General features: G+C 39.1%; 1 protein-coding gene across 3 annotated transcripts in view; it reads left to right on the forward strand.

The window, feature by feature from the left end:
• Window positions 1–14318, forward strand: part of DNM3 (dynamin 3) — a 186905-nt gene that overhangs the window by 148619 nt on the left and 23968 nt on the right. For all 3 annotated transcript variants that reach the window (XM_049809312.1, XM_049809311.1, XM_049809313.1), the window contains one exon: window positions 13285–13449. In XM_049809312.1, coding sequence (XP_049665269.1) covers window positions 13285–13449 — 165 coding nt within the window. The remainder of the gene's footprint in view (window positions 1–13284; window positions 13450–14318) is intronic.

Below are 14318 nucleotides of genomic sequence, written 5' to 3' on the forward strand. Positions count from 1 at the left end.
TTGAAAAATCTGCACCCTCTCAGATGTCTTGTCAACACTTCATGTCTCAAAATGCGTAGTATCCAGAAAACTGTGGTGTTAACCTTTTCTACTCCATGCTAAACATGTGAAAAATCAGTACTTTTTTGTGTTTGCATGGGATCTTTGTTCGCTGTGATTAATGGTCCACTAAGAGTGTCCAATACAAGTTCAGTGCAATGTACAAAGTGTCTTTGATGCCAGACATTCTACAGTGCTGTGCAGAAACTAAAGCTAATAGTCATAAGCCTGAGAGGACTGGAATGTTTTCAATTTACTTTTAAACAAATGACTTTATTGTGCCATTCTCACATGGGAGTAAATTCCACAGCCTTAGTGCCACATTAGACAAAACTTTTTTACCTGCTGATTTCTGTTTATACTTGGAGAAAAGAAATTAACCTCGGTTAGGGATTGGGGGGAATAGGACAGAACTATTAAACTTGGTGGGAATTTTGCCAGGGGCTTCACTGAGAGCAGAGTGGGATGTAGGAGTACAGGATGTAGCTGAAGGATGATTTGTGGTGCAGAGTGAGTTCAGGAATTCTGTGTGCCTAAAAATCAAACTCATGAAGGGCACCTGTAGGAAAAGCTTTAAAACTGGTTTTGACACTCCTGAAATGTAAGGAAGCAGTTGTTGTAGTCTGAGTAAATGCCAGTGGATGTCAGGAGGAAGATTCCTAGTCACTGCAGTTGGAGTTAAATAAGGCTCAACTCCTGAAAGTAATAATTCTCAAATAAGTAATGGGCATCTGTAGCCATAAAGGATTGACATCTCTTGACCTCAAAGAGAAAAAGTGTCTCTGAATTCATGACATTGCTATTGTAATGGTAAAGATTTTCAGACCAATACAAGGAAGTTTTGAAAGAATGAGTCTTCAGTGCTGATAGGATGGTCTAATACCATGGATCTGTAAAAATATAAAATATTTGCAGAAGGCCTAAGTAAGGATCCATTCAGCAAGTGGGAGACCTTCTAATGCTAATAAGTGCATAGTAGTCTTCTGAAGGTACAATACAGAACCCATTCCAGTAACTCCTTTTGATCAAAACATGAGTGTACATTAATTACTAACAGAACCAAAAATGCTGGATTTTATTTTTCTTTAACTGCTCACTGGGACCTTTTTGTACTAAACCTTTTTCTGCAGGGCTTTTGTTTTGTGCATGTTATGTGGTTTTATTGCTTTATAAGTCCTTAAGCAACCAAGAAAAGGGTTGAGTTTTGTTTTGACTAATGTTTTCACTTTTACTTTGGCCATCTACAATTCATTAGTATTTTATGTTACACGTCACTGCATGGAAATCTAAATGGAAAAAATTACAAGTTTAAGAGATGCTTCGGTAAATGCAATTGCAGAAATTGCACAAATTATTCCACTCACCTGAAAATAGCTTTAGAGCCTTTTGTCTTCCTCAGATGTTTCTAACCACTTTCTGGTCTTTTCCAAAATAATAGCTCATCTCTATGCAATGGCTTTCCATAAAACTTTACCTCAGTTACAAAATGAACAATGTAAATGGTACAAATCATTCTGGAGTGTCCTTGGAGCCCTAAAGCCTTTCCTGCCACTGATTTGGCCTCTAAAGGAAGATACACCTAAAGCTTTTGTAGACTGTCAAGAACGACAGGGGAAATGGTCTGAAAGCTATTTCCATTTTGACTTGTAAGGCAGGAAAAGTCTGTCCAGTTGGTTTCTCCTCACTTGGCAGCTTTTTTCCTTTTTTAAAAAAAATGTGGTTTATGTTGATCATTGCTGAAAAGAAACCCGTATGTGTATAGAGAGTGACAGCTTTTACTATGTAGCCAAATGCTGCCATGGGTCAGAACAGTTCAGGAGCGTTACTCGGCAGTGCTGGGAAGATTGTGGGGGCAAAGGCAGTGCCAGTTCCTTCCCAGGTGGTGCTGGTTTGTGGTTTATTTCCATGAACAGAACAACAATTTTGTTACAAATCCAGATTTTCTAAAAAGTCTAGGATGTGTTTCCAGAGTTGTTGTAAAGCCTCTCTCCCTGCGGTAGGGAAGAAACCGTGCAGGAGAGGGCAGGATCACTTGTGTTTAAACCAGGCTTGAATGTTCCTGGGCAGCAGCTCTCCATCCTATCCTAGCAGCAGGTGCCCAGCTGTCCTCTTCAAATGGGAAACAGGACTGCAGCAAGGGAATATCACCAGGGCCTGAGGCTGTATTAGCTTTCCAGACTGGGTAGAGTAAGGAGCAATTACGTGCTTTTGCCTAAGACTCCTCTCACTCTCTCTCTAACCCACTCGCTTCCTGCCCATCTGGAAAGGCAGGCCCCTCACTTGCAAACTGTTTTGGGAAAAGAGAGGAGGAGGGAATATGCTTCGATGGAAGCATCTTATCCCCTTTGTCTCCCAAATTCCTGTCTACAGTAGGGACATAATCTGTGCTTAAAGGTGGCTCCCTGGGGGGCCCCGGTTTGGCAGGCAGACTGGTACAGAACACATGCTCTGAAGCCAGAGGGTGTCTCAAATGAAATGATATTTGAATCTCGTCATGCAGGTCTTAATAATCCATGAGTCTTAATATGGCCATAAGGCTATAAATTCAGGGATTTTGACCTCAAAGTCTTTGAGTGTGTTTAAAAATAGCTCACCCATCCTCATTTTATCACTTCATATACTCTGACACAATTTTGGAACCTGCCTCTATCCCATCTAGCAGGGGAACACTATAATTAAGAATCAGTTTTGAAAGGCTGTTCTCTCTTAGCTTAAGGCAGAATAAGGCTTTATGTATTTTGCAGGAGATTATAAACAATTCATCGGCTAAAATTAGCAGTAAAAAGGGAGCCCCAGTTCTTTCCTGCGCTGTGGTTTGTACCACAAAGACTTAGTGTTTTTAAATCATGACAGAGCTCTCTAAAAACCTTGAAAGCATATTATGTATGTCACTTTGGCTCAGTTAGGAATAGTCTCACCTCTAAGCCAGAAGGCCATGGGTTCAAGTTCCATGCCCGCCCTTGGATTTAGCTGTCTCACAGTAATTTTATTACAAAAAACATTTTAAAATAGAACTATAGGGGAAGAAGAGTGAAACTTTTCTATCTATAACTGCACTGTGAGACATTCAGTCATTGGGACAATATGTTAAACCACTGCTCAGGGGCTAGCCCTAATGGTGTGGCAGTTTTTTCTCTTCTTGATAAAACCAGTTCTAATCCTTGGGAGTGTGTGTGCGAGCTACTGTTCCCTGTCTGAAAGAAGTTTGCCTTTTCATTGTGCTGCCACAAGGATGGGGTTCCTTGATTGTACATTGCTGTGCAAGAGTTGAAAAATGAGAGATGTCAAATGAGTCTGGACTTCACCTTTTGCTGGTGACTAGTAACAGAAGGCAGGGGGGGACAGGGGGAAAATCAGTCCTTTGAACCGAAAATGCCACAGGTCATTTAAAAAGTTAATTTGCAAAAATATCCAACTGAAGTGCGAGGCTATGGTTGTTTGTGGCAACAATAAAGCCAGGTGATCTTAACTGCAAAGGTAAACTCCATATTGTATCTGCTTGGACCTCAGGAAGAGTGCTAATCACTCATGTCCTTTAACTTCCCCATAGAGAGGAGGTCAGAGTGACTTAAGGTTTAAACTTTATATTTTCATTTTGGTTTGTGCCAGCAAGCCTGTGGTCTTATAACATGAAGTGTTTATGTTTGTTGCTTATAGACATGTGTATTAACTTACCAGAATCTCACTGTCTCTTAAATACAATTTGTTTTTATTTTAGGGTGGGGAAAAAAAAAATATCTTTCATTTTCTGCTGGTTTTGTAGAATACTTAGAAAGGTTTTGGTATATTTATACAAAATGGAAGCCATGTCATAAAGCATCATCTAATTTCATTTGATCCAGGATTATGTGCAGCACAGTTGCTCACAACTCATTTCTTACCCTGAAAATAATTTTACCCAATAATTTTCAATTTCCGTTCTTGTGGTGTGAATCCAAAATGCTCCTGCATGGATGATTTTCTTTTGTTTAGCAATATTTGTTACACTTCAGTAAAGCTCTCGGTGTTTTCAAATTCCTCTTCTGATCTGTTTTGAGGCTTTTCTGCTACAGGAATGTTTCAGCTCAAATTTTTGCTTGCAAAGTTAAAGGAGTTCTTAAATGGGGACTTTGGATGGTGGTGATCATTGACGCTCTACTGGGGTAAGAGGTCCTGCCAGTGTTTGTAGACCACTGTCACTCTTTCTGACAGAGGGTTTATGGAAAAACCGTTAGTGTGTATGAGAGCTTTGAATCTTAGGACCCGAATTATCAAATGAAATGTTTTGATGAGAACTCTGGCCAAGATATGTTTGGCATATGACTAACATCTGGGAAAGGTAGATTTATCTACATAAGATGCTGGTGGTTCTTGTATGTCTACTTGCTAAATTAGATTAAATACTTTCCTGTTATTAATTTTTTTCAGATAAGCAATTACTGTGGCTGCTGCCTACAGAGACTATAAGAATTGGGGCAAGAGATGGGGGAATAATCCATCTTGTCCTAGCAGGAATGTTGTCCCATTTAGTCACATCTGGGATGCGGGTGGGGTGGTCTGTGCAAGGCTTGAGTTGGTAATGGTCTGTCAAAAATGGGGGTAAAGGGTGGGCTAGCCAGCTAGCCTGTGAGGAAAGGTGTCCACAAGACAGATTTCTGTACTAAGATGCGGTCCATGCCGGGAGAAAAAGATTGAGAATCCTTCCTGTAGAGCCTGGCTTAGCAGTATTGACTGAATGTGAGGCAAAGGGGAAAGGAAATGGTGCCGCTCTGGAGCACAGTGATCCAACTGTGTGAAATCAGTGTGGGTGCTATTAAAATGCCATCTTCCTCTCCCTTCCCCTTTCCTTCCTCCCTCCCTCCCCCTCTGCTGTCAGCCTGGCTGAGGAAAAGTCAAATAACGTACGACTGTGTTCCTTGGCATCACAACTGCAATTTCCCTTTAGGGGCTTCAAACTTGAGAATGGGAGGTTTTAAATCTTGCTGATTCGTGCTGTTCCAGCAAGCATATGTGTGAGGAGAAAGAACAATGCCAGTTCAAAACAGAAATCACAAGTGAGAAATCATTGCTGCTAAATCAGGTGTTGCAGAGGCCAGTGGAAAAATCAGACACTAAGAAAAGTAGGAAATTACTTTGTTTAGAGCTGGGAAGGTTAATGAGAATGAATTAGAAAGTGCTTTCTGTGTATTCAGCCCCTAAGGATTTGAGCAAAGTTAGAGGGATTTATTTACTGATTATCCAGACTATACAACTGGCAATAAGATTAAGTGAGGAATTTTGGAACATGCTGACATTTCTTATTTGCATCATTTACTATGGAGATCATTTGTCGGTACTGCACTGAGTTTGTGGTGAACCAGGGCTTAGTCTGGCCCAGCAGAGACGGATCTGGTACTTCTCATGGCTCGAGGGATGTGGGGGTGAAAACAGTTTAACATCCTCTTTTGCGTCTCAGAGAGGAGAGGAAACATCAAGTTTGTCTAGGTGCTTATCAGAGGAGAATTTCAGAATATTTTCCTAGACATCATTAATTATGGAAAAGAGTGCAGTTATAGGTGACACACTGCATTAGGTCAACTAAAAATAAAAGACAAGGCTGTAATTTATAGAGCCTCTGCATTGGACGCTGTACAGAGCTCCCCTGCTACAAGGCCTCCTCCACGTCCGTCCCTCCCAGCATGCACACAGATCTGCACGCTGGCCTTCTCCTGTATTCCAGTTTCTTTAAACCACGCTGGTAACTGCTGAAAAGTTACCATGTCAGCTGGAAGAAGTGAAGGGGGACCATGGAATAGGGGTTCAGTACAGGATCTAGGAAAAAAAGAATTGTGATTTTTATTCTTTATTCTGGGTGCCTACCTCTAAAATGATCACATTTTGTGAAAAACATCAATTCCTATGTTATACACAGACACATGAAGTCATAAGCTATGCTTTAAACATGTAATCTTGGGCAATGTGTTTTCCAAGATTTGCCTTCACCAAGCCACTGTCCATGCACTGAGCACTTACTTGCCCCATTTTCATCTCATAAAATAAGACAATTCCTTGTCCCTAAAGGAATCCTTCAGCCAAGTCTCGTGCACTGTTGCTGGAATAAGGAAAATTTTGTTAGTGACCCTTTCTTGCATGGTTACTGCTAAGTAAAAGTCCTCAACAGTGATCAGTTCTGCCAACATTTCTTCTAAGAATGGTTTTGGTAAGGAGGGAAATAACAGAGGTGAAAGGCAAGGTATTATTTCAGTCTTCATGATGACTCTTAATACTTCCTCTGATCAGCATCATGGATGACTAATTCTCCTGCTTTCTATTTTCATCATCTTTGGTAGAAGCTCCAAGACTTCTATTTGTTTTCCTTCTTAGGAGAACTGCATACCACCAAAGGATTAAAGCCAGTAGCTTTAATCCTTTAATCCTCAGATTTCTGGTTGATGCCTCCACCTATTGATTACCTCCCTTCACAGCAAATGATCATGTTCCCTTCACAGTTAATGTCCACTTCTGGATCAGGCTGTTGTCTCTGGGAATGTGTTTCATGCATTTGGTAACAAACGCACAATACATTTCAGCCTGAGCATCTTCTGGGCTAATCATCACATTTCGAGTCTTCATCATCATGACTTGAATTCCAGGGTAACTCTATTTGAGACTATTTGAGACTTCCCAATATCTGTTGACCTTCTACACTGAAATAATGGCAAATATCATGCCAATAGTATCTCACATCCTAGATTTTTTTCTGATGTGTTCTTATAAATATGGGGCACTTCATGTGTTGTTATGACAAGGAAATTCTTTGACTGAAAAGTTTGCAAATTCCAAAGTAGTATTTGTTTTATAAACAAAGGTGCTGTTTTCCTTATGCCAGCCTCTTTTTGCTTTTGCTTGTCCAGCAGTCTGTTCTGAAAGGCATGAAGCAGCTGTTGGCCCAGAATCAAAACTTGCAGTGGAGGGAGGGTTATGTAAAAGTCCTTTGTATGAGAGATGTACATGGCAGCAAATGGTGAAATTGGAGTACAGATTCTTTGAGGGGAGATAGCTATTTATGGCAAAGGTTTATTTTTTACTTGATTTTTGCATAGAACAGAAAGAAATATTTTTTTGTATTTTCAGAAACACCTTTTCTTGTTGCAGTGTTCTCGGCCTGTAATTTCATGCTGCTTTGCACCCAGGATCACCCACTGGATAGAAGGACTGCAAGAGGTCGTCTAGTTCTTTCTTTCCCCTGCCTCAAGGCAGGATCTCTGTACCTATGCCATTTCTGAGGGATGTTGGTCTAATCTTTGGAAGAGATTCTGCAACTCTCCTAGTCCCATTTATTTCTGTGCTTCACTGTTCTTACCATACAACACTTTCCAAATATTTGTTTGACACCTTTTCCTATCAGCAAAGACACTCATCTCTCTCCTTCCACAGGTGGTTTCTTTTGAACTCATCAGTCCCAACTGATCTTAGCTTTTCCTTTCAGGTAATATTTTATAGAGCCCTGAACATCATCTTCAATGGTCTCCTCTGAAAACTCTCAAAATGTTCCTGATAGTGTGATAACCAGAATTGCATGCACAATTCTTGTACTGATTTCATAATAGCAAGACACTGTTGAGTAAGACTCGGTTTATATTGCACTGTAGACACAGTTTCTTTTCTGCTGAACTGCTCCTTAAGTGGCCATTCTCAGGTTGTATGTTTATAACTGATTTATTCCTGCCCAAGTCAAGTATTTTCTATTCATAATGAATTTCGTCTAGATTTTTAAACTGTTTCTCCAGATCATTGTGAATTCTGGTCATGTCATCTAATGCATTCACATCCCCTTCCAGTTTCTTCTCATCTGTAAATGTAATAAGCACAGGCTATAATCCACCTTTGTGAGCATTAAGGCATTAATAAGCACATTAAAAAATACAGCCCATGTGAAAGTCCCCTTGACAGAATTTTCCAGTTTGACAGCGAGCCATTGACAGCTTTTCTATGGAAATGAGCATCCAACCAGTAACTGCAGGAAGAGCACACTTCCCTTGATGAAAATGTCACTTGAGATTGTGTCAAAAAGCTTTACTGAAGTCTGAAATATGTGCCATCTAATGTTAATACCTTACCCATAAGATCTGAATCTCTGCTCTAAAAGGAGATTGGATTGATTTAACAAGATTAGTTGTCAACCTGTTAAGAACTATAAGACAAAAGTAACTCCAAATGTGTTGGAGTTCTGGTAATAGGTCATTCTTTTCTGTCTCACATTTCCAAATCAGCTTCTTGATTGAAGAAGGCAGGGAGAGAGCCTAATGTAGGTTTTGAATGTTTGGGATCATTAAAGCTAGGTAAATATCTGGGGAGCAGTCTGTGGATTCAGCAGAAGGTTTTAGCTAATGTCCTGTACTATATGATGTCTGTAACCACAAAGAATCTAAGTAGGTGACTGTTTAAACTAATCTAGAGAGTTAAGTACTTTTGAATCAAATTGAGCTAGCCTGTATCTTTCTTCCGCGTGGATATGAAGTGGGAGAGATCGTGTGTGCGAGAGAGATCGTGTGTGCAAGGGAAAGCCAGATCATAACTTCTGTTTAGAGCAGCTCAAGGCTGCTAATGAAAGCATAGTAGCTGAAAGGAGCAGCTTGTGGGTGGTTCAGTAAAGGCAACAGCAGTACAAAGTCAGGGGATGCTGAAAGCATGGAAGAGAGCGGCAAAGTCACCCTCTGTGAGGGAAAAGGACAGCTTCCAAGCTAGCCGGGAAATGTTCTTTTTCTGCTGCTTGCTTTGTTGTAAATACACAAAACTAATGTATTGTCATTTACTTGTGTTCATTCCAGTAAGAAAACCTCACTGTGTGAAGCCATCATGTGGTTTCAGCAGTCCTCTGGCAAAAAGCATGCCATGTACAACTGAGAGTACATCAGCTAAATTATATATACAGTATCAAACTGCAATGAAGAGAGAATATCAAGAATCGATTGTGAAGATTTAGGAAAAGGTGGTGGGGTTAGGAGAACTGCAGTGTGCTGAGTGTTGATGCATTAAAGAAAAATCTTACTTGGACAGAAATAGATAAAATAGGTTATATATTTAGCAGCTGTTGATTAAAACATAAATACAATCTGGAGGGAATAATTAATTTTCAGGTGTTGTTATGAACTTGGATCTGTAAATGAAAGATACGAAAGCAGTTTTTAAATGATTGGTTTCTTACTGCAGCCATGGACTTAGTTCTTAGCATACAGAGCATTGCTTTGCTGCTGCTTTGACTTTTACCCTTTAGTCACCTTCTAGTTTGCTTCCTTTCAGTGATTTTTAATAGAATGCCTTTTTGATTAAAGAAAATTGGTTGATACACTGCTCTAATGAAAATGCTAGACAAATGTTCCTTCTTGGAACTGACATGAGGAATGTTATACAAGACATTCTTAAATATGCTGGCAGCTGCCCTGAATGTAATGAAATCATGGAAATTAGAAGTATTGCACTCTCTGTGTGGCCAGCTCAGGACTGTTTTCAGTATGTTACCCAGTTTTGCTGTGAATTTCAAAAGGAATCACTTTTCCTGAATTTTTCTTGGAACGTTCTTCAACATGCTTATAATTCCCACAATCAGGAAAATTATCCTGATATTCTGAGGTACTTCTTTTATTTTGGGGGGGGGGATTGTACGCAATTCCTCATGCCTACATCCCTTTGTACCACACTAGATCATTCTTCTTGCAGCAGAGAGTTTACAGTCTTCAAAAGACTGGTAACTTTTCTGGTAGAAATGCATGTGTAGGGTGAAATCCTATTCCCACTGCACCAGCAGTAAAATTCCCACAAACTTAAGTCGTTTGGATTTTGCATGCAGTTTTTAGTCTTTTCTTGTATGACACCTTGATCAATCTTTAATATTGTCTTAGTACAGAAGGTATCTAAATGGAGGAAAGGTAGAACAGTGGCAATGATGCATACTTTGTGTTTCACTTGCACCTTTCCATGCAAGGATCACAAAGCAGCTTATGAAATACAGGTGAGACCTGCTGCAGAGAATAAGGAGTAGTTATTATTTTCATTCTTCTAAAGTGCAGAGAAGGTAGGAGGGAAAGACCTTATCTCTGTGGCAATGTGTATGTGTATATAAATGAAAGGACCATCCTGGCTTCCATGCTACCTTCTCTTTGTCCGTGTTTTTATTCACATATTGCTTCTCTGTAGCTTTGGTGTATTTTCATCAGATATTCTGAATTTGGGTTTTCCAAGATGAATCTGATTTTCTCTACCTGTTTTTTAGTGCTCTATATTCTTCCATAGTTTCTCTGTTGGAGGCTTACAAAAGTTCCTAAAGTAATTGCAGTTGTGTTCATTTGAAGTAACAATATTCCATTCCTGTCAACAATTAATAGCGGTATTAAGCAAGAGTCAACTGAATGAAAACTTAGTCGAGATTCATATGCTGTCACTTAACACTTGCTATTGGAACGAGCAAGTTCTGGCTTGAGGATGAGGAGCACTGAAAGGGGACTGTGGCTGCCTTGGCTGCTGGGAAGGAAGGCACAGAAACCTGTTTCCAGCTTCTTCGTTCTCCTTTTCTGTTTAGCATGAGCATTCTGTTCAAGAGCAGTCAGAGAGATGTGAGGGTTTTCTTACGTATTCTGCTTTGGATTTATTCATTGCAACAGACTTGCAAAAGCTTTTCTAGAATGCAGAGTGGCAGGGACTTAGGCTGAGGGTGGCTTGCACTGAAACTAGAGTCTCCGTGATGCTCAGTGAGAAAACCAGCTGTTTTGAAAGAATGACATGGAGATGGAATAGGGCATCTACATCACTTCTGTCTTCTTGTGATGCCCAGCTTTACCAGGCAACCTTACTCCAGATGCTGCTGTTGGCATAATACAGAGATGGCTTACAAAAAAAAGCCTGATAATGCTTGTAGGTGTGCTGTAGAGCACAGACTTCCATGTGCAGGATGCGACGCAAACAATATGGTTTCTGGTATGAAAAGCCTTCAGTTGAGACATCAAATCATTAAGAATACTATGGCCAGAAGCTTTCATAATGAATTACTGTAAACTCATGAAAGATTGATCTTTTCAGATTTCAGAGAAAATAAATCAACAGTATGAAGTCAGCTCTATTACAGTGTCAAACAAGAGATGGATTCCTGAAGTATTATCCACTTTCTGTAAATATCACCTATGAGCCTGTATATAAAAGGTTAAATGTTTGCAGACTATTACCCTTTGCCTTAAAGATCAGAGACAAATTACTATTTTTACTTTACATTCTCTTGATGAGGATAACGATAAACATCTGTCACTGCTGCTTAGCCAGCTAAGAATCTTATTGCAATCTGTAATTTAAACAGTGAAGAAAAAAATAAAAAGAAAAAAAAAAACTTGGACAAAATGCATTTTATATAGACAGCAAAGAAGAAAAGAAAGATAATAGAAGTCAAATGCAGGGGAACTGGGAAAAGGGCATTTTCAGTCTGCAGTTACTTGGCTAAAATCTGTGGGTGTATGATAGATGTATGATTTTCCGTTTATTTGGTATTTCACAGGGAAAATTACAGTCAGTTTCTTTTCAGACATGGAGGCTAAGGAAAGTACTCAGTCTGCACGCTGTGACTTTTTAGCATATGCAGTTTATTAACAAAATGATTAAGGTTTATAGGGTAGTGTGTCTACTGGTGTTACAGAATTGAAAACACTGTTTTCTTCAAGAGCTCTTTCAGTGTCCTCCACAGTCCCAGGATTTTTGGGTAGCACTGCTAATGATTTTTAAAGTCCATAGATTAGCTGGTTTTCCAGTAATTCATCTGTAGTTAAAAACAATCTGAACTTTTGAAACTTCTTTTACAAACATGTAGTTTTGTTTCTAAATGGTACAGTGGATCTTATTTCTTAACAAAACTATAACTTAACAAATCACAACTATCACCATTTCATTTAGACTGGACTGACCAAGCCATAGTTTACAAGGAGTAAATACAAAGTGGTCTACCTGCCAATGCTGCATGAACAGAAGCAGACCCTGTGTTAGGAGATGAAACTAGGAATCTCTTTTTGGCCCAGCAAGAATGGATTTCATGCAGGGAGAATCCTCTTTGGTGACATGTTTGCATATCTAGCTCTAATGGTTTTTCACTAATGGGTTAGCTACTGATTTCAACTGCTCTGGAAACCTGTAAAGTACTAGTAGTGTGCAAATTTTAGCGAAACGCTATATTGTAAATGGAGTTGTGCTGACAGGGGTCTGGCTGGTATATAACTAGTTCTCGTTATTGGGTTATTCACTTTGTGCAAGTAATTTCTGTTTCTTCATGTTAGGCTTCTAGGTGCCAACAGAACAGGTTTAGATTTTATAGTTCATGCTAATATGACTTTGGTGGTTGTTTTCAGGGAGTATTATATGTCAGAGTTTGGGGAAAGGACATTGTTCTTTGTACTTTCCAGGTTGAAATTCCATTCTTTTGGCATCTTTGAGCCTCAGAAAGCAGTTTGATTTTTGCCAAAAGGCTACTATTCTTTTTTTAGGTTTTCTTATATTTATACAGGCCAGACCGAAGCAAAGTACATACCTTTTAGCTTCCAGTTAAAGTTCCTTGTATTTTCTTTAATTAGGTCAGCTGTTTACATACAAAGAATTTTTTTTCTGTCCAATGAAAAGGGGACCTCTAATATATAATCCAGCCTATGTTATGCTGAGCCTTGAGCACTGGAACCAATGATGCTTTTGCTGTTATCCTTCATAAATCCTTTGTTTATATAGGTGCTATTCACATCTAACAAGTTTGAGGCTGAAGTGTGGAATTTGTCACAACTGAGTCAGTCTTAAATAACAAGGATGTTTTTTACCCGTAGGAGGGTAAAATTCAAAATCCAGGTGCTGCTTTCTTGCATGGGTCAAGCTGGCTGAATCTGAATGGTAAAAGATTTGATAATAAGTATCACAGTAAGTGATCTGAGGTAATTTCTTGGGGTTTCATTTACGACCACACGTCTTTGTCTGAAAACTTAAATACAAAATTACAAATTTATGTGGAAATATATAATGTACTTTGTGGAAAAGGTCTTGCAGCTCATACTGCATTAACCTCTGAAAGTCCAGATTTCGTGACGTTAAATGCTAATGTTAAACAGGCCAGTGCTTCATATTTTAACCTCCAGACATTCTTTGCATGAGTTACATTGCTGGATGACTACAGTGTAAGTCCATTTTTTTCCCCAATATATTTCTAGTTTACTGCAGTCTGAAGACTTGACTTTTCTTCTTTTCTTCTTTTTTTTTTTTTCTCCTGTGTAGACTGAAAACGATGAGAATGGCCAAGCAGACAATTTTTCAATGGATCCCCAGCTGGAGAGACAGGTGGAGACAATTCGAAATCTTGTGGACTCCTACATGTCTATTATCAACAAATGTATCCGAGATTTGATACCAAAAACAATCATGCATCTTATGATCAATAATGTAAGTAACAGCCAGGGTTCTAAATTATATTAACATGTCTGTCAAATCTCTTGCACTCATACAAATACACCTCTTGAATACAGCAGCAACAACAGCAGGTACTAAAGAGAATAACACGCTCTCATAAATGCCACTCTCTTAGACAAAATATTCCAATCTTCTGTAATAGTAGGAAGTTCTGGAGCCTTCTGAAAGGCTGGCATGCTGCCTTGAGTGCTTACTCCAAAATGCTAATGATTGAATTAATTTACATCTTAATTAGAATATAAATTATTATTTAAAGGTAAAGCAAGGATTTTTTTTGTCTGTCTGTCTTTTGATATAACAGGAAAAGGGAGTTGGGAGCTCCATCTAGACAGTCTGTGAGAGCAGCAGAGCAGAGCTGTGCTTCCTTGATTTTTAATCTGTAGCCCTTTGTCATGGTTTCGTAAAGCAGTTCTTATTTTATTTGGGTTTCTTTATATTTTTAGGCTACCATTTTCAATTAATAAATCTAGAACCCTAGGACACTTTTGTGTAGATAAGCAGATGTGTTTGGTTGATTTATTGTGTGTGTCTTAGAGCTGAAGATTATTTGGTTAAAGAAATGGCTTTGAGATATCATTGTTTTTCCACTGCACTAGGATCTCAGCCTTTGCTTCCTGGCAGAGTTCCGAATGGACCTTGTTGAAAACAAAGCTTAATATTAGTGCCACTGCTGCCATATGAACTAATAATGGAAAGCACGGCTCCTATTAGTTATGGGTAGCACCTTTTCTGTGAAGTCATCAAACCAGTCAGTTTTTACAAATACAATATGCTATAAGGCAAATCTGGCTAGAAGGTAGCATTTACTTTTGACTCAGAGCCACTTCTAGCCTTAGTCCAAT

Source organism: Accipiter gentilis, chromosome 8 (assembly GCF_929443795.1).
Source record: "Accipiter gentilis chromosome 8, bAccGen1.1, whole genome shotgun sequence".
NCBI lineage: Eukaryota > Metazoa > Chordata > Aves > Accipitriformes > Accipitridae > Astur > Astur gentilis.